Source organism: Chanos chanos, chromosome 8 (assembly GCF_902362185.1).
Source record: "Chanos chanos chromosome 8, fChaCha1.1, whole genome shotgun sequence".
Classification (NCBI taxonomy): Eukaryota; Metazoa; Chordata; class Actinopteri; order Gonorynchiformes; family Chanidae; genus Chanos; species Chanos chanos.
In genome coordinates, this window is record NC_044502.1 from 28,244,728 (window position 1) to 28,269,061 (window position 24,334).

General features: G+C 42.8%; 2 protein-coding genes across 2 annotated transcripts; both read left to right on the forward strand.

The window, feature by feature from the left end:
* The first annotated feature begins 12,425 nt into the window (after positions 1–12,425).
* Positions 12,426–13,754, forward strand: LOC115819053 (N-acetyllactosaminide beta-1,3-N-acetylglucosaminyltransferase 2). Its single transcript, XM_030782593.1, has one exon. It carries the CDS (start codon positions 12,426–12,428, stop codon positions 13,752–13,754), a length of 1,329 nt encoding a protein of 442 aa, XP_030638453.1.
* Positions 13,755–14,806: 1,052 nt separating this feature from the next.
* Positions 14,807–23,893, forward strand: sart1 (spliceosome associated factor 1, recruiter of U4/U6.U5 tri-snRNP). Its single transcript, XM_030781954.1, has 20 exons — positions 14,807–15,311; positions 15,808–15,862; positions 16,202–16,257; positions 16,423–16,549; positions 16,994–17,099; positions 17,236–17,313; positions 17,567–17,666; positions 18,191–18,333; positions 18,579–18,785; positions 19,052–19,164; positions 19,605–19,750; positions 19,952–20,076; positions 21,196–21,366; positions 21,474–21,584; positions 21,954–22,041; positions 22,169–22,259; positions 22,599–22,734; positions 22,861–22,950; positions 23,039–23,160; positions 23,592–23,893. The coding sequence occupies exons 1-20, from the start codon at positions 15,044–15,046 to the stop codon at positions 23,608–23,610; spliced, it is 2,352 nt and encodes a 783-aa protein (XP_030637814.1). The 5' UTR covers positions 14,807–15,043; the 3' UTR covers positions 23,611–23,893.
* The last annotated feature ends 441 nt before the right edge of the window (positions 23,894–24,334 follow it).

Genomic DNA, 24,334 nt, shown 5'->3' on the forward strand with positions numbered 1-24,334 from the left:
CAGTCTTCCTCACAACACGCAGCCTCCCGCCACGAACCCCCACTCTGCTCATCACAACCCCAACCCCAACCCCAACCCCCTTCTTCCCGTTCCCATCCGCCACTGTCCAACCACCAATCCCTGGAATGCAAACGCAGACAGTTATCCCGTTCTCAAAGAGTCAAGGGAGAGAGAGGTGCCAGCACAGAGGGAAGTGGCCGAACTCCGAGCCATTGTCATAGCAATGGGACTGTGACACTTGGGCCCAGACCTTACAAGCACACACACACCATCGACATCACTGTGTCTGTGGACAAAGGCGGGAGAGGAGGGACATACTCAGAGAAAAGTCGTAGTGGCAGCTCGAACTGCGACGGAAGTGTCAAAGGGAATCGAGGCAAGAGGGTTTCTTTACGTTTGGACCCAGGGCAGGGAGACAGGAAATCAAAGGGCAAGTCTGGGGAGACGGCACAACAGTTCCAGAACCACGTACAGAGTCAAAGCAGGACCCAGCAGGTCAGCCACCGTCAGAACAACCTTGCTGTGTCTCCAGGCGGGGTCTTGGAATTTGTTCCAGCTCAAAGACAACAGTCAAAACCTCACAGAGTGAGAGAGGAAGAGTCTTATTCGAAGCCCTGTGTGGCCAAATTCTCCCCCCGTGTTGACAGGGACGTGCCTTCTGTGGGTAACAAAGAAAATACCAAACTGGGACCCGGTCATCAAAACCCAAATCCCCACAGCCTACCCCGTCACCACAGCTCAGTCCCAACACCCCATGCCTCTGTCCTAAACTCCCACTACACTGTCGCCCCTCCCTCTGTCCCCTCACGTGCCCCGCCCTCCTTTCAACAGTTTGGTCAACCTCGACACTCCCGCCCTAGGGAACCCCGACCTCAGTTCCTCCACGGCCTCCCCCTCTCCCCTACTTCCTCACGTGGAGGCTTCCCCAGCCCAGATCACACCTGCACCATTGACTTCTCCCACCCTTTCAGCTGTGGCTGTTGGAGGCTCGTACGCTGTAGGGGAGGAAGGGGTCATTCGACCGATTGCCAGGGAGACGGCGCAAGTCCATCCTCCTCTTTCTCCCGAGCCCCCAGAACAGGCAGGCCCAATAGGAGCACAGGAACCATGGGCCTGAAGACCTTAGGAGGGTGTCTGTCCACGGCCTCAACCACCAACACCTCCTCATCCAACAGCACTGTGTCAGACTGCCGGACTGGGTTACTCAGGCCTCTGGGCTGTGCATCCTGCTCCGGGGAAGCCGGGGGCTTCGAGAGTCCTGCTGCGTTCCGTAAGAAGCTGGTCGGCAGTTGTCTCCCCTGCACACCCCTTTCCTCGTCTGCCCCTCTTCGAGCGCTACAGAGCTGCGTCAGTGGCTGCAATCCCAAAGCGAGTCAGACTGGAAGCTCCACCTGCAGCTATTGCAGCAGTGATCCCATAGTGGTGACCTTCAACCCTCACAGAGGTAAACCCCCTGGGATGGGTCACAACATAGGAACCCACAACACTGGAGACTTCCCACCAGAAGATGACGACTACAGTGTCCGTACAATCTGGCCCGAGGAGCTTGCCAAGAAGATGACCCGCTCAAAAACCCAGCCGACCCACCCTGGCACTGAGATGGGGATGGGATCTGGCAGGAGCTGCATGGGCCAAGACCAGAATGACAGCAACGGGAATAGCCCCATCATCTTGGACTGTCGGAACCTCCTGGAGTTCACCCGCTCCCAGCTGACAGACCATGCGGGACGACGTCGGCTCCAGCAGGGCAAGATGGCGGTTCTGGACTTCATTGGGTCGGGTAACAACAGGGAACAGGGAAGAGATTCCCTGAAGAGGCTCTGGAACAAAGCAGACACGGGATACGGAGATGGCAACGGGCTCGACAATGAGACGCTCCCTCGTTCCCCTTCCCCTCGTTCTCCTTCCCCGCAGTCACCTCCCTCCTTTTCCCCTCCACCCTCCGCGCCCAGCACCCTCATCAAACCCAAACCCAGACAGAGAAACCGAGAGGGCGGACACTCCCTTCCCTCTGCTCAGTCGCTCCACCTGGTGCTCAACTCCCTCAACCAAGAGCAGGATGAGGAGAACGGGAGAGGTAAGAACACATCCTGGTGATCACTTAAATGCGTTTCTTTTGGTCTTACCTTTTGATGAATGATATGGGAGAGTTCCATAACCCTCATTTAGGTCAAGGAACTAACAGATGTGGGTTGTACTTTGTCCACTTAGCATGAGATGTTTTAAAGCCTGCATCACAGCCTAATTTAGTTTCAATTATAATTGGCCTGTTCAACAATCAAACTTATCTCTTATTTAATTATTTATTTATTTATCGTCCTGGTAACAGTGCTATTATGTCTGTAAATCTCCTCTCTCTTCTCATTATTGTCACATTCTTAGTGACTTAGTGCACAAATTTCCTGCCTCTTTTCCCATTTGTTCTTTCATGATTATTTTCCTGCATGTTGCCTTTTAAGTTAAAGAGCTTTTGGATAATTGCTGTTAATTATAGATGAGGCTTAGGGAGAAGCTGAATAGGATACACAAATGATGGTGCGAATGCAAAGAGGACTGATAAGAAGAGGAAAGGATTAAAACTGGTGAATTAGGTTTTTTTCCCTCCTGAAACAGGGTCACTGACACCAAACCCTTGCGGCAGGAGATTACACTTTTACACTTTTCTCATATTTAAGTGACAAAGTTTATAAATCTGTGGTGTTTTATATATATATATATATATATATATATATTACCTTCACTTTTCCTCAAGAAGACTTCATTATACAAGTTTATAAAACACTAAGCAAAAGATTATTCATGGAAGTCTAATGGTTTCCTTTTTTTTTCATCTGCATGCAACTTGGGCTTATCTGTTGTGATGTTATGCGCCTGCCTGTGCAATTTTGTGACTATAAATAGATGCTTGAGGCCAAGCATGGCGTGAAGGTAATTCTAATTATGCTGTTAGTGTCCAGCTTCAAGGATTCAAGTAACATTTTGGAATGTCTTCTCTTACTTTAACACAACTTCTTGTTTTCTCACAGGTTTTTGACAGCTTTCTGCTCCAGTAGCCATTTTTATCACCTTGATGATCAAATATGAAATTTAACAGACATCTCTGTTCCCATCCACTAGTGCACCTCTCCCTCCCGCTGTCCTCCTCACTCCCGGCATCGCTGTCAGATGAAAGCGTTATGACTCCGGATGTGGAGAACGCTGTCATCAGCCCAATCTTACCTTTCCTCTTCCTGGGCAACGAGAGGGACGCTGAGGACCTGGACCTGCTGCTGCGCCTCAACATTGCCTACGTTGTCAACGTCACCACCCACCTACCCCTCTACCACCAGGGCACGGGCCTGATCCGCTACAAGAGACTCCCAGCCACTGACAACAGCAAACAGAACCTTCGGCAGTACTTTGAGGAGGTGTTTGAGTTCATAGGTAAGAGGACTGTTGGATTAAAAAGGACTTTACACTGTCAAGCAGATATTTAATTGCATTCAAACCTGATTTTTTCCTGGTTGTTTCATCTTCTCGTCTCTCCAGATGTCATGTTGTTTTTAGTCTTCTCTTTGTCTTCTGCCTCCTTTCTCTCCTCATTCTGTCTCTCAAACAAAGGGATATCTTTAAATCTTAATGACAGTGTTAGTTACCTTTCTTACTTCGTACTGTTCCACCACATATGTAGGCTACTGAAAAAAGAAATGAAGAGTGCTATAAATTGATCAAAACACTGAAAGAAATAGAAATAGAAATAGAAAGTTCATGTTACCGATGATTGTCACATGTGCTTGTTTGTGTGTGTGTGTGTGTGTGTCTGCACGTGCGTGTGTGTGTCCCTTTCACGATCATTTCCTGTCCTAAGAGGAGGCTCACCAAGGTGGCTGGGGAGTGCTAGTGCACTGCCAAGCGGGCGTGTCTCGTTCGGCCACCATCGTCATCGCCTACCTGATGAAGCACACTCTCATGACCATGACGGATGCCTACAAGTATGTGAGAAGCCGTCGGCCCGTGGTCTCACCCAACCTCAACTTCATGGGGCAACTTCTCGAGTTTGAGAGAGATCTCAATTCTGGGGTCACACCACGCATCCTAACTCCAAAACTCAGTGGTCTGGAGACCCAGGTCTGAGAGAGAGTGAGTGAGAGAGTGAGTGAGAGAGTGAGAGAGAAAGAGAGAGAGAGGGAGAGAGAGAGAGAGAGAGAGAGAGAGAGAGAGAGAGAGAGGAATGATCCGTGGATGAATTTACATAGATAATAAATAGTGGAGCATGTGATTTGGAGATCGGAAGATGAGGGTGAGTGGGTATAGTAAATTTTAAATGGAAGTACCTACACCCTTCTGATCCTTTTGAGTGTTTCTACGGTATTAGTACGTTTTATTGTGAAACACATCAGATGGGTGTTTCTATAACCATCATGAATACACAATCCGTAATGATGTGCCAAGTTTTTATAATGCTAAATAGTATCTACAATCCATGTATTCTTCCAATTATTATTATTATTATTATTACTATTATTATTATTATTATTGTGCTTCTTTTAAACAATATAATGAAAGGACAGGCATTCTGACTGTCAAGCACAGAGAAAAAAAAAGACACAAACTTGTGATCAGACATGCAGAACTGCCACAAACGTCACTCTGAGACCCAGAAACTGTCACTCATTTTTTTACACACACTGCTTCCACTGTGAGCATGCACAGAGTTTTCTACACTGACAAATTAGTCAGTCGGGGAGATAATTCAAAAGCACTTTAATTTTTTATCCAGTTGCTTCGTCCCAGTTCCCAAGGTAGCAATCTTAGGCCTGCTGCAGACAATGCCATCATGTAAGATTTTTTAAAAAATGTATTTATGCGTTGATTTAAAAGTTCATAGGATCTAAAAGGACTTTTTAATTTTTTTTTTTTTTTTATTTTGCTCTTTTTTTTCGACATTGTTTTTTTTGTTTTTTTTTCTTTGAGGGAGATGTGCAATAGGAACAAATATGGACAACAACAGCCCAGTTATAAGTGGTTTACTCAAGCCACCGAAACTTGGATTACGTATTATTAAACATTAAGATGAAATTGTGAAGTGCATGAAGGAAACATCCCTGTTAATGAACTGAGATGTTATGTTCACTGGCATCGGTAACAGAGTCTGGACTGAACACATGAAGCTGTTGTCAGTCTGATGTTGGTCTGACCTGGACAAGATCTTGGTTAAAACACTCAAGACAAACAAAACACTGAGACAAAAAAAATCCTGAATCCTGTATTTTTTTTTCTTCTTTGGAATGTTTTCCCCCTCTCTTTCTTTCTCAGAACACTTTCAAATTACTGTACAAGAGGGGATGTTCCAGTATTTTTTTTCAGTATATTTCATTTATTATTTTGCATTTTGATTAATTTACTGAAGTTTACGGAGACAACGAGAATAATACCTATATTTTAACACTGCTAATTCCAATTGCAATTGTGTTTGTTCTATGTTTTACTTAGCTATTTTAAGCTATTTTTTTTTTTTTCATAAAAACTTAACTGTGACATAAGCTAAGTATATTCATCATTAATATGCTTCTCCATAGCTTTGATAATAGAACTGAGGTTTTTTTATTTATTTCAGTTTCATTATTTCACTGACAGAATTGCAACCAGTGCATTAAGTTCAACTTCCAATGCACTTAGAGATTTACTGTAGATGAAACTGAATCGACATGAAGTTCCGCCAAATCATTTTTGTCCATACTTCCATGGTGATGAGAGATTATATATTTTTGTTTGTGTTTTCATTTTTTTTGTTTCCACACACACAAACAAAAAAAGTGAAATTTCTGCAGTTTCATAAAGAATGAAAAATGGATGAGCACAATCTCATTTCCTAAAGAGCTTTAAGGATGAATATCGGCCTGTGGCGTTTTAATTGATAGCAGGCCTGTGGTTAACTCAGTATCAAATAATTATGGTTCTTTTGAATTTTCTTTTACATATATTTAAATATCTTGGTTTATTTTAAGCATAGAGCCTTTGATCTCCATGACAACCTCTTAAATAAGCCAGAGGTGGTTTTTTGCTCTCAGGATTGTAGGAAAATGATCCCATTTTACATTTGCATCCACTCTACTCCAATTTAAAGCCGCTCTCTATTTTCCACTCTCTCCAATTTCTTGCCCTCCCTTTCCAACCGGTTTCTTTCTTGAACTGTGCCCTCAATCTTTTATAATACTATGCATCATTATTTTTTGAAAATACTGATTACATAGTTGTGACAGGAAAAAAAAATGACAAAAAGCTTTGTTCAGTTCACTGTGAATCCTTACAAAAAAAAAAAATCTTCCTTCATATTGTGAAGTTATTGGCCTTGGTTCCTCTTAAGGCCTCTTCCCTTGTCAGTCCTGACTCTCAAGGAGTTTGTCTGGCGTCTCAGATCTCTTGTCTGCCTGGCTGAGCCTGTGGCTTTCACACCTCGCTGTCTCTCTCAATCTCTTCTACCAAGCAGTACAGCAGCAAGGACTTTCACACCGGTTTTACACACCGTTCCAACTCACATCAACAAGCGGATTGAGGGATAGCATATTGACAGCAGGTGCTTCCACATATATGTGCTTCCTAAGTTAGTAAAGTAAATCGTATCCCGTCATGTTTAGGGTCGGGTGTAAAGTTGCTGGACAGACCTAGATAACTGCTATTTTACGTATTGTAGCCTCTGGGGGAAAAAAAATCTCATAGAATTTGAAAAAGGCATGTTTGTCAGGACAAAGGCTTTTCAGTTCACTTGGAACAGTTGCTGAGGTGACGCCATCATATTCTTCAAGTGATGGATGATGATGTCCATTCATTTGTTTGACATGCAAAAAAAAAAAAAAGTGAGCAGATGAAAAACTGTGAGTGTAGATGAAACTGTGGAAGAACACAGGCTGTGGTCTACTGAGCAGTACTAAGAGTCAGATGAGTTTAAAGGCATCTGTGGTCCACGCTGCAAGAGAAAAGTCCAATGCCAAGGAACACTGAATCTGTTTTGGAGGCTGTTCATTTGCCCGGCGCCCAAGACTTATCAATGCCACATAGTGTCTAAAACATGGATACCAAAGTCGTTGTAGGAAATAAGCGAAAAGACAGCAAAAAAGTGTCTCATACTTCCTTAAAGTGTAATGTCAAAACTTTACACCGTATTCTGAAAATAGTGACAGATTTTTAGTTGTATCCCGGATGGCTAGATTTGTGATATTTCAAATTGTGATACTCATCTGTCCATTGTAAGCACTGGCCATTGTGCATTAACATCATGTCTTACTATTAATTTACAGATGAAATATTTTTGTATTTTAACTTTGTCGTGATCGTGAAATGTTCAAATTAAATAAAAAAAAAAATATGAAGGTGTCACAAATGGACAGTTCAAGGACAATTGTTATCTTAACTAATACGCTGTCATGTTCTAAATGAATTCAAACATGACTTTAAAGCTAGAAACATTAAGAAGTTGTGTTCAAAGCATTAACAGATTGCTGTAGGCTGATTGGGTTAGTGGATGATGTTAATGAGCCTCTGGTCTGTAGGTATGCACGTGAGCTTTGGGACGCCAGACAGATTTCCATCCAAAGGATGGATGCTGCTGCTAGTTAGTTAAACATTAAAGCTGAAAATGTGTGTACTATGAATTTTTGTATTTGAGGATATGGGTTTTTTTTTTTTTTGCAGTTTCCTGTAGTGCTATTGAACCTGTTTGAAACATTAGCTTTGCTATTAACAGCAACAAAAAAGACAGGAACCTCACCCTTTGAAATAGGACTTCTTTTTGTAAGAGATTGCATATTTCTTTCTTTCTTTCTCTCTTTCTTTCTTCCTTTCTTTCTTTCTTTCTTTCTTTCTTTCTTTCCATTTTGCTCTGTGATTGCAAAATCTTTCTACATAGGAGCAGATCCAGTGTATATTTAGTATGATAGTAGTATGAAATCAGAAAGCCAGGAATGCCTTGGGACAATTTGAGTATAATGTATAGTTACTGTCTTCCAAGTCAGTGTAGCAACCAGTGATTTACGTTGTGATAGCCTAAAAGTCAGAACTTGTTTGGTCTTCTGTTGCTTGTGAAAATTCCTCACATTTTTGTGCTTTGTATGTTTTTGCCTTTTGGTCTCTCTGTCTCTCTTTCTCTCTCACTCTTGCTCTGTATATGCGTGTGTGTGTGTGTGTGTGAGAGAGAGAGAGTGATTATATTGCTTCTCCATTTTATCATGTATCCCATTGTGTATTGTGCTCAGGCCTTTGTGTAAGCTCTTAACACAATTTCAACCTCATTTTTAGCCCATGTTTTGTATATGTCATACTCTACTATGCCTTCCTTACCCAGAGTTTTGCTTCTAGCAATGGGAAAGCAATTACCTCACTAGTCTACCAAGCACACCTTCAGGATCAGTTTTCAGTGCATTCAAGGTCTTGAGTAGAGTGGAAACTCTATTTTGATTCTTCCAGTTCAGTCTAATTTCTCCTACCATACAACCAGAAGCCTAAGGATTTCCAGTCAAGTCATTGTTCCATGCTATAAGTACACATTACACTCATTAAAAAAAAATTCTGTTGTCTGAGTGATCATGCTTTGAGCACTAAGAAGGATGAAGTGTATCGAACTCTGAAAAGGAGGATAATTGGTTGAACTTTTGTATCGTACCTGTTCTGGAAGAAAGAGATTTTTTTTCCTGATGTGGTTTGCACATAAACATGAACAATCTAATTCTTTTTGTATAATAGTTTGTTCTGACGTAAAAATCTGTGAATTAATTATTTCTGTGACTTCATTCATGTATGTATTGCTTGTTTTTTAAATATATATATATATATATATATATATGATATATATTATTATCTCATTTCTTGTGCCAAATATTGAAATTAAGAGCAGCAATGATGAACTGGCGATGCTCTATTTTGAAATATCACTCTTTTGAAAACAGATGTAAAAAAGGGGGGGAACAAAGTGCCCTGTTAGAGAAAAATTGTGAGGAGTGCTTTTCCATTACCCGTGTTTTACCCTGCTCCTTTGCCTCTCTTGAAAAGTAAAGTGACGCGAACCTACGATGAACAAGAAGAAGATGGTGATGATAATATTGTTGTACTCTGAACATGTTGCTGTAATGTTATATAATTTAGCATATTTACCAGTCTTATTACTAGAAACTTCTGCTACTAAATGATGATTCTCATAAGATGCTATATTTTCATATGTCGTTGATGTTTGTTTTTTTGTTTTGTTTTTTTCTCGGACGATTGCTATTTTATCAGTGACTCTTTAAATAGAGGTGTATAGAAACATTTGGTGACTGTCTTAGCAGGATGATTGGAGTTTTCTGAATGCATGCTGTACCTTTAATTCCATGTCATTTCCTTCCTGTTGTTATGTTGATACAGCGCTATAGTATATGCTGCCGTCAGTCGGCATTTGGTTTATCCATAAGCTGTTTTACCCAGTGTATCTTTGATGTCCTCCTTGATTTCAGCATTGATGGGAGGGCTTGAAGTCTGTTCCATATTTCTCAAACTATTCCTAAACAAACAAACAAAAAAAAAAAAAACAAAAACAAAGAAAGAAAGAAAATTTAACTGTGATTGAGAGACTGTGACATTGTTGTAAAGCAACAATATTAATCAGCATTTAAAAAAAAACACACACACACATTGATGATTACTATTCATTATTATAATGAAAAATGCTGTACCTGGGCAATGAAATAATGTTCAGATGAAAAAAAAAACCTGTTGATTTTTGTTTTTAAAATATGTGCATCGTTTTGATCTTATTGGACATCTTCAAAACCAAAGTGGTTTGTTGAAATACATTTTTACATCAAGTCAGCATGTTTGGTTGTTTCTTTTTCTCTTTTCCTTCTCTTGGGTGCTTCTCCTTCTTTTTAAAGATGGCTTTTTAAAGAAAATCAGAGACAGGTTTTCTTCCTGTGGTCGATGAAATACGAACGAAGACAATAACCCACCCTCTGGTTTTCGGTTTTGCTCCACATTTTCATAAAGTATCAAAACCCCATATTTAAGGTGCTAGTGTGGGAGAACACCATACTCTCGCATAGGCCAGTTTCCATCGCCGGTCGCTCATTCAGGGACAGGCCCATCTGTTTGCAAATGATCTGACCGGTGTGGTACCATCAGTGAGCTTGACAGATAACCATTGACAGCTTTGTATTTTACCCCCTTCCCCTTGCCTCCTCTCCGTCCACTTCTCCATGGCCCCGTTACATAAGCATAGGCTGCTATGTGGTGTGATTGTTACATGGTGTGATCAAAAGCCTCAGGGCCCTGAATCAATAGGCAGCAGCAGCAGCAGCAACAAAGTTCTGGCCCTGTACTGCTCACCCCACTGGACTGGACAGAACAACACAAGACCTCACCGAGATCATTTAAGATAGTTCAGCCATGGGTCGAGCTTCATTCTCACAGGGCTGTCCATACGAGCGAGATAGGACAGACAGACAGTCTTCACAGACACAGACAGTTTCAAAGCAATTAAGCGATAGTCTGATAAGGGCAAAGCTCCAGTGAGGGTGATAGAGATGTGGAGGAGGGATGGAGAGAGTAATTTAAGTGTGTGTGTGTGTGTGTGTGTGTGTGTGTGTGTGTGTGTGTGTGTGTGTTTTCTCTGTGTGTATGTATGTGTTTTTGAATAGACTTGATGGAGCAATTCTACTGTGTGAATACCTGTTCAGAAAAATTACTTCACCCATACATTTTCAAACAAGGTGGGTTTCTTGTTGATCAGCAAACTTTGAAAGGGTCTCTCCACCAAAAAAAAAAAAACTATTCTAATTAAGCATTTTTTGTGTGTACTAACATACATAACCAAGATGTTTATAAGCCATGAATTATGAATGGAGTTAAATACCAAGTCCACAAATGACACTGAAAGGCTTGAGTGATAACATATTAAATATGGTAGATTGGAAGATAGTCATTGAATGGACATGTCAGTAAAACACTGCAAAAACATATTTTCACCCTTATAGGCCAGTTAATGTCATCCTATCCAGTGTCATGCCCCCCTGAATTAGAGAACTTGGAATATATACATAATTTACAAATATGTTTATTTAAATATGACCAAGTTCTCCTCAAAGCTTTGATACTGACAGATACAATAACACTTTAAAATTACAAACACAAAGATAAATCCATATATTCAGATCCATTACTTCAATGCAGAATGAAACAATATAGTCTTCAAAGCAGATAACCAGATATGTTTCCTTTAATTTATGTGGGTGGGGCCTATGTGATCTCTCAAATCACCCTTGTTATGCAAATAAGGACCTCTGAGCCCCTGGTGCACCTGCATGCAAAGTTAAGAGGCTATCATACTTAACATGATCGTTACGTGTTGTGTTCTTAGGAACAGGGCACCATACTCTATGTCACCTGCTGCAAAAAAGGTAGGCTTAATCGTTCCAGTCACTGAATTGCTCAGTATCTGTTTTTGTGTTTTGTTAGGCAGCGTTCTGGTCTCACGAGAGAAATACTGTTGTGTTGCATATTTTCTCCAAATCAAAGACAAAATGAGGCAAATATATACAGACAGAGAAATCGTATTTTAGAACTGAGAGACAAGACGCAAGTGTAGGACTTACTAGGCAAGCGCCAGTGTAGCCAGCGTAGGACTTTCTCTAAATAAACAAAGCATCATGTACATTTCAATCTGAAGGTAAGAATAAAAGGCTTTCGCAAATACATGTTTTAACACTCTTAATGTTTTCATTTATTGGCACCTTTCAAAGCAATGACACTTTAAAGAAAAAATTATATACAATTTCTATACTTCTGTCATTTGTAGATACATCTCCACAGTGATACAAATATTCCCAATTAGCCTAAATCAGATCTGTTTTTACATGGAATGTAAAATAGCCTTAAATCTTATAAAGTGAGTCATGAAAAGTAACATGTAGACAAGGATTTTTTTTTTCATTCCCCAAATAAATGTTCTCTTTAGCCCATGGGAACAATACAGAGATTTTGCCAGAAGCAATGTGTTTCCATTTGCACAGTAAATGCTGTGCTCTTGAGGTACATGATGTAAATATCTCAGTTGTATGATGCTTTGAACCTTACCTTGCCAGGTACTGATAACGAGGCTCTGGGGACATTGCTTTGGAGACAGTGACCCCCCCAGAGACAGATCAAGTATGACGGTAGCCCTGCTACCCTCCCACTGACAAAAAACATCTTGGGCATATTCTATCATCATGTATGTTCCTCACCACCATATTTACCTCTCAAGATTTGCAATGGATCTGGATGGTGGACAGCGGCAGAATGTTCTGGAATGAAAAGAGTTTGTGAAATTCACAGATATCTACAGCAGTTTATGGACACTCTCTTTGCTCCCCTCACCTCTTTTTCTTTCTCTCTTGCTTTCTGTCTCTCTTTCTCTCACTCCCCCTGTCATCTTCTAGTCGATGGCGCGATGCAGGTGCAATGGAAAGATCCTGTGTCTCTGTCTCTTGCCTTGTGTCATGATGAGTCATCTCCTCGTCTACATCATGGTGTCCATATTTGTTGCCGTCTCCTACTCACCCCCTCAGCTGCCAGTTCATTTCATAGCCCCTGGTGCCTCCTCAGACACTGAAGCAGGAGCTCCCCATCCGCTTGGCTCCTTCTGGAGCCTCCGTCTGGAGGACCGGGCTCTGTGGAACCATTTACAGCACTTTCAGGATAGAGAACATAATCCCATACTGAGAGCTAATGGGACTCATACAGAATCAACCCCTGAAACTACACGTGGGGAGGAGGAGACAAAAGACTGCAGCCCAGACCAGCGCTGGGTATCCCACCTGCATGACTTCAACGTCCTGCCCGAACAGATGAAAGACTTTGTCCTGTCCATGCACTGTCGACAGTACACCATGCTGAGGGACCAACCAAACCTGTGCTCTGGGGAGGATGGGGAGATGGAAACGCCACTGCTGTTAATGGCAATCAAATCACAAGTCGGGCACTTTGAGAACAGACAGGCCATCAGGGAGACATGGGGGAGGAGCGGTTGGGTGAAAGGGATACCCGGAGGACGGGGTGGGCTGGTGCGAACTGTCTTCTTGCTCGGCAGGCAGGACACTTCCACTGGCCCTCACCCTGACCTAAGGGCCCTCCTTGACCTGGAGAGCAGCCATTACAGGGACATTTTGCAATGGGACTTTAGAGACACCTTCTATAACCTCACCCTGAAGGATGTGCTCTTCTGGGATTGGCTGTCCAAGCGCTGTCCGCACGTTCAGTTCATCTTCAAGGGTGACGACGACATTTTTGTCAGGACGGATGCTCTCCTGGACTATCTCCACAAATATCACGGTCACTCACTGAATCATAACAGGACACTGAAAGACCAGCAAAAAAAAGAGCTCTTTCTGGTAGGGGACGTTATTACCAATGCATGGCCCAATCGTCAACCCTCTGCCAAATATTACATTCCTGAGAGCTTTTACAGAGGGGTGTACCCTGTTTACGCAGGGGGTGGAGGGGTGGTATACTCTGGCGCTCTGGCCAGGCATCTGCGGCAGGTTTCTCAGTGGGTCAGTCTGTTCCCCATTGATGACGTGTACCTGGGGATGTGTCTTCACAGACTGGGCATGTCCCCTACCCATCACCCTGGGTTCCTGACATTTGATCTTCCTGAAGCTGATAGGAGGAAACCCTGTGCATATGGGACTGTGATTCTGGTGCACAAACGGAGCCCTAAAGAGATGCTCTTGCTGTGGAGAGAACTGCAGACTCCACCAGCAAACTGCTGACTGTGTTTGAGTTTTTTCGATGAATTCGCAGAATGAGATGCCACCAGACCTGTAATGCACTTGGTTTTTCAGAAGCTTGGACATGTGCATTTTTAACCATTTGGTATTTTTGAATATCACCTGCGCACTTTTGCAATAAATAAACATTCTCCTAACTCTGATATTTGTATTTCATTGTCCTTGCAGGTGATAATGCCCAATTAAGAATCATGTATTAATTAGAAACCTGTAAAACTACTATTTTACCGACTTATTCAATTATCAATGACTAGTTTCCTTAATTTATGGAACGCTAAATAGAGCTCAGTGCTGCTGGTATTTTTCTCTGTGATTTAGACACTAGTCGATGCACATTAACTGGTAAACTTTTTTTTTCATCATAGTGTGATTGTATGATTTTATAGTTTCAGTTTTATTATCCAGTGCCCTTTTATTGTAATTTTTAGTGAGTTTTAACTATGTTTATTTTTGGTGAGTTTTTAGTATGAATTCATCAGCTACATGAAATCTTACATGTTAAGATTGACATTTTCATTGAACTTTTGAACATAGTTTTCTCTGGATGTTGCTTTGAAACCCTCAAATTGAATGTCAGAATTCAAAACGTTTGTCATCAACACTGTTTTAATCGTTTTAATTGTCCCCATAATTATTTCACTCTTTCCACACAAAATCATGTAATATTAATTTTCTTGTAGGCTATTCCATGTGTTCCTGTAGTCAATACAAGGAGTCAGCTGCTACCACAAGTACTGTATCAAATGATGCTTAATGCATTTTCCTGTATGAACAACTTTGAAATAAAGGAGTTCTATTTATGTACACATTCGTACAGTGTCTTGATAACACACAATCCACTTCGAACCGAACTGCTGAAATGTTATGTATTATATGTCAAATACACATTTGAAATCTGTAAAGGTTCCAATTTGTTTCCCGTGGCAGCTGCACGCCGTACCACCAGGTCGCAGTATACCAACTGCGTTGATGCAAGATTACACCCGGAAATAATTTAATTTTCGGAGAGGCCAAAGAGTGTGTGCGTTTGCGATGCGATGTTGTTGACGCTGATTGGAAGCCATTAAAGACAATTTAGCGTGTATTTTTTTTATCACTGCGAAATTTTCGTGCAAACCAGTGTGCCCGATCTAAAAACAAAGCATGGTGTGACAAGTAGCTATTTCTGTTCACGCTAGCTGACAGATATAGAACCGTACTCGGGTTGGTAGCCACTTTTGACCACCTATTTGATATAGCTGTTGCCACTTAGCTTTCAGTTGAAGCAGAACATGGGTTCATCTAAGAAACACAAGGAGAAGGACAGAGATCGAGATGCAGAGGACCGCCACAAAGAGCATAAGAAACACCGTCACAAGGATCGGGAAAGGGATAAAGAGCGTGATGGAACCCGCGAGAAAGAGAAAAGGAAAAGATCTCGGTCTAGAGAGAGAGCTAGCCGCGGATCGGAGAAAGACAGCCGAGGTAAAGGCGAGAAATCTACTGGGGAGCCGCGAGTGAAGAAGGAGAAACCCGATCCGACATTGGAAGAGAACAACGGTAAGACCGATAACAGGGGTTTGAGCATCTGTGTGTTAAATATCGCCAGTAAAGAAGACAAAATCGGTCTTTTGTGTCTAATCATATACTTGACTTTAAAATCATCTAGACAGTAATTTCCCCCCTCCTATAAGTCCGAGGTTATCGAAAATAAAATATAACATTATATCCACAATCTTTGTCTCTGAAATGTTGTCTTTTTATATGGCTGTTCGTTGACGTTTTTCCCTATCCAGCGTGTTACTATGTGTACTTCTTTTAAGAATCACTTATGTTTCAGCACAACAGACTAGACGTATACTTGTCGCTGAAAATGTCGCATTGACATCAGTAGTTTGATGGTTATTGACGGGAAATCGAATTCAGGCTGCCTCTGTCGTACTAACAGTATAGTCTCGTGCGAATATCCGGCTTTTCAAAATAAGAGCAATGTTTGTAACTAAATCCTCTAACAAATATTCCCAGTGGTTCACTCTTAATGTTTTTATCTTATTAGATGCTGGTCCAAAATCTGCAGGTGGAGATGCTTCACTCAGTATTGAGGAGACCAAGTAAGTGATTTGATTTCAGTCATTTTTATGTGTGTGACGATGTTACAACAAGCTCTGTCACAGAGCAGAGCCTTATGAAATACTGGACCCAGTGAATAAACCAAAGTTGACAGTGGCATGAGTAAACTCTGTTGGGCTTTAAGACAAAGAAACTTAAGGAAGTACCAACTCACACAACTCAGCATGAATAATAGCAACACGTTGTTTTTACTGATCTGCCGTGTTTGAGTTTAAGGAAATGATACCCCCCCCCCCACGTTATAAACACTGAGTCTTCTTTTCCTCCCTCTCTCTCTCTCTCTCTCTCTCTCTCTCTCTCCCCCTCTCTCCCCTTTGTAGTAAGTTGAGGGCCAAACTGGGGTTGAAGCCACTGGATCTGAATGAGACCAAGAAAGGTGAGACTTTTTTGTGTGTGTGTGTGAAGATGAAATCTCATAGTAAGTTATGTAGGATGAACAGAGTGTCAGTACAAATTGGCAAATCATTTAAAACAGCAAGTTTGTGAATTTCATGAAGTCTTGTTTGTTTGTTTGTTTTGTTCTTTTCTTTATGTTCTACAGAGGCAGGTACGAAGGAGGAGCCCTTGCTGGCAGAGACAGTGAACCCAATTCATATCAGACAGCAACAGGAAATGAGAGAGAAACTGGCCGCTGTCAAAGAGAAACGCCTGCTTAATCAGAAACTGGGGTAGGAACATACGCCGAACAGTGGAGAACCATCCACTATGAAACTAGGGTACTATCCACTATGAAACTAGGGTACCATCCACTATGAAACTAGGGTACCATCCACTATGAAACTAGGGTACCATCCACTATGAAACTAGGGTACCATCCACTATGAAACTAGGGTAGGAATACATGCCAAACACACCAAACAGTGGAGAACCATGCACTATGAAACTAGGGTAGGAACACATTTCAAACAGTGGAGAACCGTCCACTATGACACTAGGGTAGGAACACACGCCAAACAGTGGAGAACCATCCACTATGAAATGTTAAGCACAAACATTCTACAGTTTAAGAGCCTTGTGCTCAATAGTTGCCTCTTTTTCCTTTATGGATTATAAGCTACTGTACTGGAAACATGGAGATCACTGAAGTCTCTCTCTCTCTCTCTCTCTTTTAGGAAGGTGAAGTTGCTTGCTGAAGAGGACCCTTGGCTGGATGACACTGCTGCCTGGGTGGAGAGGAGCCGTAAGATGGCCAAGGAGAAAGAGATGGCAGAGAAACGAGTAAGACTAACAGAAACGGGAGCATAAGTCAGAGCACAACTGAGGTCCAGAGCTGAAGATGTTTGGAGAGTCTGCTGTTTGTCTGTTTTTGATGATCTGGTTTATGCTCATGCCACTGTGTCTCCCTCTTCACTAGGCCAAGCTTCTGGAAGAGATGGATGAAGAGTTTGGTGTGAGTAATCTGGTGGAGCAGGAGTTTGCACAGCAGAAAGGGGTGAGGACAATTTTCTCTTTCCGTTTTCTGTCCAAAACCTCTGAGCTCCTAATTTCTCAGAATGTCCCATGTAACAGAACAAGTTTCAATAAAGCAAGCGTTTAAGTTGTGCTTTTAGTAGTTGTGCCCTGTAAAAGAGCCTTTCTCTGTGTGTGTGTGTGTGTGTGTGTGTGTGTATTTGCTGGTAAGGCTTTAGATGGTAAACGCTCAGGGTGCAGCTGTTGTGATAACGGTTTTGTCCTGATGGCTGTAGGAGGCTTACGGTTCTCGGGACCTGAGAGGACTCTCGGTGCAGCACAAGATGGAGTCTTTCAAAGAGGGCGAGACGCTAATTCTGACCCTGGAGGACAAAGGTGAGTGTAGGATAGCGTGGATATGCCTTGCGTATCAGGGATGATGGCTTTAACTCATTATGATCAAACTCTGTTCAGACTTCAAAATGTGATAGGAACTTTAAAAGATACTTAAAGATTCCATCCATCCGACATCAGAAGTGATTTTATTCCTTAGCTTTGGCTTTACCAGTGCATTTCCACATCCTCATCACGGCTGTTGCAAACAGAGCGTCTGTAACAGCGTCTACACACACTGACACAACATTTTAGATTCATCATTTATACCATCCTCTGTATTCCTTTTATACCGTACATCTAAGTTACTGTTCACCACATCACTCAATGCGAGCTTGCACCAGTTATACGCTTTACACAGAGACCTGTGCAGTGTGGCCTCCACTGTCACATGTATTGGATCAAATTTACTGATAGGCATTTGTACTGACAGCGACATTTAGGAATTCAACTGACTACACCTACTACTTGCTACACTACGGCTCCCCTGTGGCTTAAGTATTTCACGCGTGTTCTTCTTGTCTCAGGTGTGCTGGAGGAGAGTGAAGACGTCCTGGTGAATGTGAACCTGGTGGACAGAGAGAAAGCAGAGAAAAATGTGGAGCTGAAGAAGAAGAAGCCTGACTACAAACCCTACGAGGAAGAAGAGAGCATCGACGACATGGCGACGGTACGTTTGTAGGCCGGTCTTCCAGATTTGTCTTTGGGTTTTTTTCTCCCCTTTTCCTTTCGCGTGCTCTCTCTCTCTCACAGTAATTTTCTCATCGTCACTCAAAACACAGACCTAATATTTCACCTCAGTCTAGAGTTTTGTAGGTGTTGAAACACCGCCCCCCCCCCCCCCCCCCCCCACCCCCCCTCCTCAATTTAACGGTTTCATTTTGTCCTTGTTCCGTCCTCACGCTTGTCTTCTAGTTCAAGCCGCGGTCGGTGCTGTCTAAATATGACGAGGAGATTGACGGGGAGAAGAAGAAGAGTTTCAGGCTGGGCACAGGGGGGTATGTGGGGGGAGAGAGGGAGAGGGAACTCCAGGCCATCAGAGACACCCTACGCAATCAGGCCCAGTCTCTGGAGATGCCTGCTCTCACACTGGCCACCGAGTACTACACACCGCAGGAAATGGTGAGTGTGTGTGTGGGCGTGTATGTTCAAATGAGTGTGTCGGAGATAGAATGAAGCATTGTGTGGCTGAGTGGTGTGATGGTGTTTGAATTGTGAATACCGCATGTAATGCAAGGTAGAATCAGTGTCTCACCACGGTGTGTTTGGAACTAATGAGTTCAATTGCCTTGTGCTTTCCTATAGCTGTTTTCTTTTTTTTTTTGCTGATCAGCTGTTTTTTGTTTTTTTTTTTACACTCCTGTGTGTGTGTGTGTGTGTGTGAACAGGTGGGCTTTAAAAAGACTAAGCGGCGAGTGAAGAAGATTAGAAAGAAGGAGAAAACTGTGACTGCAGCAGACCTGCTAGAGGACGACACTCGTAGCTCAGACTTTGGCTCCAGGTGAGACACCTCCCCTTTCTATCACACCTGCTGCTCCCCTGACGGCAGGGTCGCTGAATCCTGCCCCCTTCGACCAGTGCTGTTCCCAGTCCTGTTCCCAGTGCTGTTCCTGAAGGCCCACAGCTCTGCACAGTTTAAGTCTCTGTCTACTCCACTTGGAATAATTACTTTCCTAAGGTGTGTCAGAGATCATTGAAAGATCTAAAATGTACAGTGCTATGGAGTCCCAGGAGAGCACTGTCCTATTTCTTTCTCTCCTGCTCCGTCTCTCTCTCTCTCTTTCTCTCTCTGTCTCTCTCTCACTTTTTAAATGACTGTCTAAACCAGGAATGCTCAATCCCTTCTTCTCATGACTGTGCAGAAGTTCCTGCAGAAGTTTATTCCTGTCCTATTGTGATGCTCCCATAGTCAAATCTAACCCCCCCCCCCCCATTCCTAAGGTCTCGTGGGCGGGGCAAAAGAGAGTTGGATGAAGAGGTACAGGAGGGGGAAGCTGTGGTGGAGTCTAACAGCGCCGTCCCGGCGGTGGATGTTCCTCAGCAGTCAGATGACATCAGGATGGCCGACATGGACATCAGTGACGACGGTACGTCAGATCCTTCATTCGTGGCGTTTGGAGCTTGACGCAGCAAACGTGGTGATGCTGACTGATCAGTCTCCCATCTCTGAGATGTGATCATTGATGGCAAGCCTTCTCTTCTCTTCTCTTCTCTTCTCTTCTCTTCTCTTCTCTTCTCTTCTCTTCTCTTCTTCCTGTTATGTCTCTCCCCTGTTCTGTCTCCTCCAGAGGAGTTTACTCCCCCGGAGCCTGTGATGGTGGAGGAGGACGAGGCTGAGCAGGAGCTGCAGAAACAGCTGGAGAAACAGAGGAAACTCAGACAGAAACAGCTGCTCAAAGACTCGGCTGAGAAGGTCAGCACCAGTCTTCTCTCTCCCTCCCTCTCTCTCTCCCTCCCTCTCTCTCTCCCTCCGTCTCTCTCTCCCTCCCTCCCTCCCTCCCTCCCCCCCCTCCGTCTCTCCCTCTCCCTCTCCCTCCCCCTCCCTCTCTCCCTCTCCCTCTCTCTCCCTGCCTCCCCCCTTCCCTCTCCCTTTCTCTCTGTCTCTCCCTCTCTCTCTCCCTCTATCTCTCACTGTCATCTCATAAGGATCCCACAGAAGAAATGTGAGCTGACGACCCAAGTCCAGGCCGAATTCTATGCAGAACAAAGGGACTAATGGTAGAGCGTACTGTAAACTTAAACCCCTTTCACACATGAACTGCAACCCTAAAATAATCTAGATTCTATCCGGAGGGGCTGCATGTGTGAATGCAAATGTCCGAACCAGCCGAATCGGATTCTAAACGGACTTTATTCTACTAGCCCCCTAGTACAAACTCCGTTTTCTCTTCGTTTGGGTCTATGTGCGAATAGAGTGGATTATAGTCTGGAGAATGCACAGCCAGCACATGGGCGTGTTGATGCTGTTTCTAACATGCGACTGGTGCGAAACCAGAAGAATACAAACATCTGAGGGTAAAGAAGAAGGGTCATTTACACAAAGACGCCAACGAAAATGTCTTAACAGGAGAGACAACGAGATTTTGGAACTTCTATCGGTAAGGGCCAACGTTGAAATCATCAGACAAAAGTCGGTAGCCTCGTCTGCCTTTTTCGATGTGTTGTAAACAAAACGCTGTGATTTTCGCAGCATACTTTTTGTGTCATGTCCTGCCTCCTGCACGCTCTACCCAGGTACCACCCCTCGCCTAAACCAAACAGAGTATTTCGAGTAGGTGAGAGCAAGTCTGACACTGACAGTCTCCTGTTGTGTGCTACATGTGTGAAAGGGCAACTTCTGACAAAACGCGAACCTGATTCTGCAGACATAGTCCGTAGTGCATATGTGAAAACGGCTCTAGTTTTCCTGCCCTGTGGTTCCAGTCTCCACCAACCTAGCACAAAAAGTCCCAAGTTCAAACCAATCCAGTTCCAACACTGGTGTGTTTACTCTCGGGGGTGTTTACTTGTTGCTTGTGTGTGTTTGTATCAGGTGGTGGACCAGTTAAAAGTGCTCGGGCCCATGGCGGGAGGTAGCGAAGAGGATGATCTCGACAAGAAGAACAATATCGTGTTCAACGCCACGTCCGAATTCTGCCGCACCCTCGGGGATATCCCCACCTACGGCCTGTCAGGAAACCGAGAGGATCAGGAGGACATCATGGTGCGTGTGAGAAACAGCCACGGGATCATGGCCGCTGCAGTTTTCTGTCTCTCAAGCCGTGACTATTTGTGGTGACTCGTCGTTAAAGCAGATGTTGTTTTGTTCAGGATTTCGAGAAGGAAGATGAGAGAGAGGGAGAACGGAGCTCTGACTCAGACATGGACGAAAACGTGGGATGGAGCATGGTCAACCTGGACGAAGAGCAAAAACAACCCGATGTGAGTTTGTTATAATCTGCTAACCCACATCACTCATTACATCCATATTTCTCAGTAATGCTATAGCCCATACAACTGCAAATGAAAACAGCTGAGAATACAGAGACACATAAAACTACTGACCAAGTCAATTACGTCTATTGATAATCAAAAGACAGTCATACTTAAAACCAGCAATTACTACAAAATATGCAAATCAAGATCATTTGACACAGCAGATTCTTCTGTCCTTCCCAGACAGGTTGGCTTCTGCAGTGCTTGACTGTCAGTCATTAAGCCTATCCGTTAGTGCATTGTTCAATGTTGAGCCTAGCTGGTTACATAATATTCTGTACTTTTCTCTTCATCCGATCCTGGGGGGCCTTTTAGTTCTCCACCGCCTCCACCACTATTCTGGATGAAGAGCCTATCGTTAACTCTGGTCTCGCTGCTGCTCTGCTACTCTGCAAGAATAAAGGTGAGTGATTACATTCATATAGCAGTTTAGGTGAATCTGTTATTGAGCGTTCAGGTGGTTTGTTTCAGTGTTTTGAGTTTTGTATCAGGAGAACTGCGATGACTCAGTTAAACTCTCTTGTTGACAGGACTGCTGGACACTCAGGTTCAGAAGGTCGCTCGTGTTCGAGCCCCTAAAGGAACTTTGCACAATGATAACTACTGTATCGAGGACAAGATGTGAGTGACTGAAGCCTTATAAAACAACAAAGCAATTAGTATTTTCTCTCTGTTTGTAGTCAAACTGGACCTTTAAAGATTTGAAAATGTAAACAGGGCGTGCAGTAGTCGTGTTATGCCCAGTCTAGGTCATTAGTGTCATGGTTCCTCCAGTTCAGAGTGGAAAGCCAGTGAAGCGAGTAAAGTACAAAGAGGAGGGAATCCGAGCAGACTTAGACAAATTCATCTAAGTCGAATGTGTTAAAGTAGCACGTTATTTAGATCTCTTTGGGTTTTTTGGGGGGTTTTTTGGTCATTCCTCTTTTCCACTCATTCTCTGTCTGCTTGCCCTCCACACAGGACGATAGATGATAAATACAGCAGGAGAGAAGAGTACAGAGGCTTCACACAGGAGTTCAAAGAAAAGGATAGCTACAAGCCCGACGTCAAGATCGAGTACGTGGATGAGTCTGGGCGCAAGCTGACCCCCAAAGAGGTGAGGGTTCACCAGCCTTGTGTTTTTGGGCATTTCTCAAGCTGTTTGAAAAATATCATCACTGTCGTTACCCGACTCGGGGGTTTCTGAGATGCCCTGTTCTAACTAACGTCTCTGTTCCCAAAGGCTTTCCGCCAACTGTCTCATCGCTTCCACGGGAAAGGTTCCGGAAAGATGAAGACGGAGAGGAGGATGAAGAAATTGGAGGAAGAGGCGGTATGTTGGTGTGATTTGAGATTAGGATTATGGTCTCGCTGTGGTAAATATAGTTTAATGGAGTGTCTTATCTGTTTGTCTTTCTCAGCTTCTGAAGAAAATGAGCAGCAGTGACACTCCACTGGGAACAGTGGCCCTTCTTCAGGAGAAACAGAAATCTCAGAAAACGCCCTACATCGTTTTGAGTGGCAGCGGAAAGAGCATGAACGCGTGAGTTTTTTTTTTTTTTTTGTTCCCCCACTCTTTTCGCCATAAAGGGAATCATTCCTGGTTCATTCCTTTTTAACTGTTTTCATAAATTTTCAGTCCAATGTCTGAGTCCAAACCTTTCCAAGACTAGATGTTGTGCTTCATCTCCAATCCTAGTTTGCTCCTCTTCAAGTGGTTCACTGATCTTATTAAGTGCTTGGCTTTGGTAGTTTGTTTTGTCACTAATTGTGAACCACCTTTAGGAAGGTTTGAGTCAGATAGGGTGCCTGCTTATTTGAGCTCATAAAACATCTTGAGGAAGATCAAAACTGAATAAAGAATTCCCCATACATCACCACTAACCTTCAGACCAATAAACAGACCAAACAAACTGGTTTTCCTAAAATTTCATTTATTGGCTCCTAACATTGGCGAATTTGTTCTTTTGACAGAAATACCATTACGAAATAGATGTCACTCAAGACTGAACTTCTGAGGCTGATACAAGAAGATCTCAGATCTGAGGAACTGTGTATAGGAACACTGTCTGACATTTTTAAGTGGTTTTTGAATTTATTAAAGTCAAATAGATGCTAACGGTGTATGTACTGAACATTGTTATTTCCTTTAAATAAAAGTTTTGACTTGTAATTTTTGCTAAATTTTTTTTTCTTCAGCTGAAGGCTTCTCTGTGTTTTTTTGTCTGAGTAGACTGCGTTGCATCAATTTAAAATTAAACACCGATACTGAAGAACTGTGTGGGTTCAGTGTCATCTGGATTAATGTGTGCTGAATGTGTTTTTTCTTTATGCTTGGTTTTGTTTTTGGAGTTGAAGGCAAGTTTTATTCCAGATCCAGTTTGACTTTCATTCAAGCTACTAAATTTTTTTCCTTATGGGCCAACACTGGCTGATGTCAATTGCCAGTACTTTAATTTTAGGTTGTTTGTATACTAATGGAACTTCAAGTTAATAACGCTTAAAGTGTACCAAATGTCATGGAGGCTATATGGAATAAACAGTCACGGGTGATAGATTGTAATGTTTTGTCATCTGCAGTTTGCCATGTTTTAAAAATAAATGTTTTCTTTTAATGTAGGATATGACACATTAAAATCATCACCTTTGTAAGGAAATGATCCATGCAGTTGGAACATTGTGGGTATAGTGTCAGTTTTGACAATGTTTCAATAAAG

Coding starts and splice junctions, on each gene's coding strand:
- LOC115819053 (XM_030782593.1), top strand. CDS start 12,426: ATGGCGCGATGCAGGTGCAATGGAAAGATCCTGTGTCTCTGTCTCTTG.
- sart1 (XM_030781954.1), top strand. CDS start 15,044: ATGGGTTCATCTAAGAAACACAAGGAGAAGGACAGAGATCGAGATGCA. Junction 20,077..21,195: donor TCAAAGACTCGGCTGAGAAG/GTCAGCACCAGT, acceptor TGTTTGTATCAG/GTGGTGGACCAGTTAAAAGT. Junction 22,042..22,168: donor GCTACTCTGCAAGAATAAAG/GTGAGTGATTAC, acceptor TCTTGTTGACAG/GACTGCTGGACACTCAGGTT.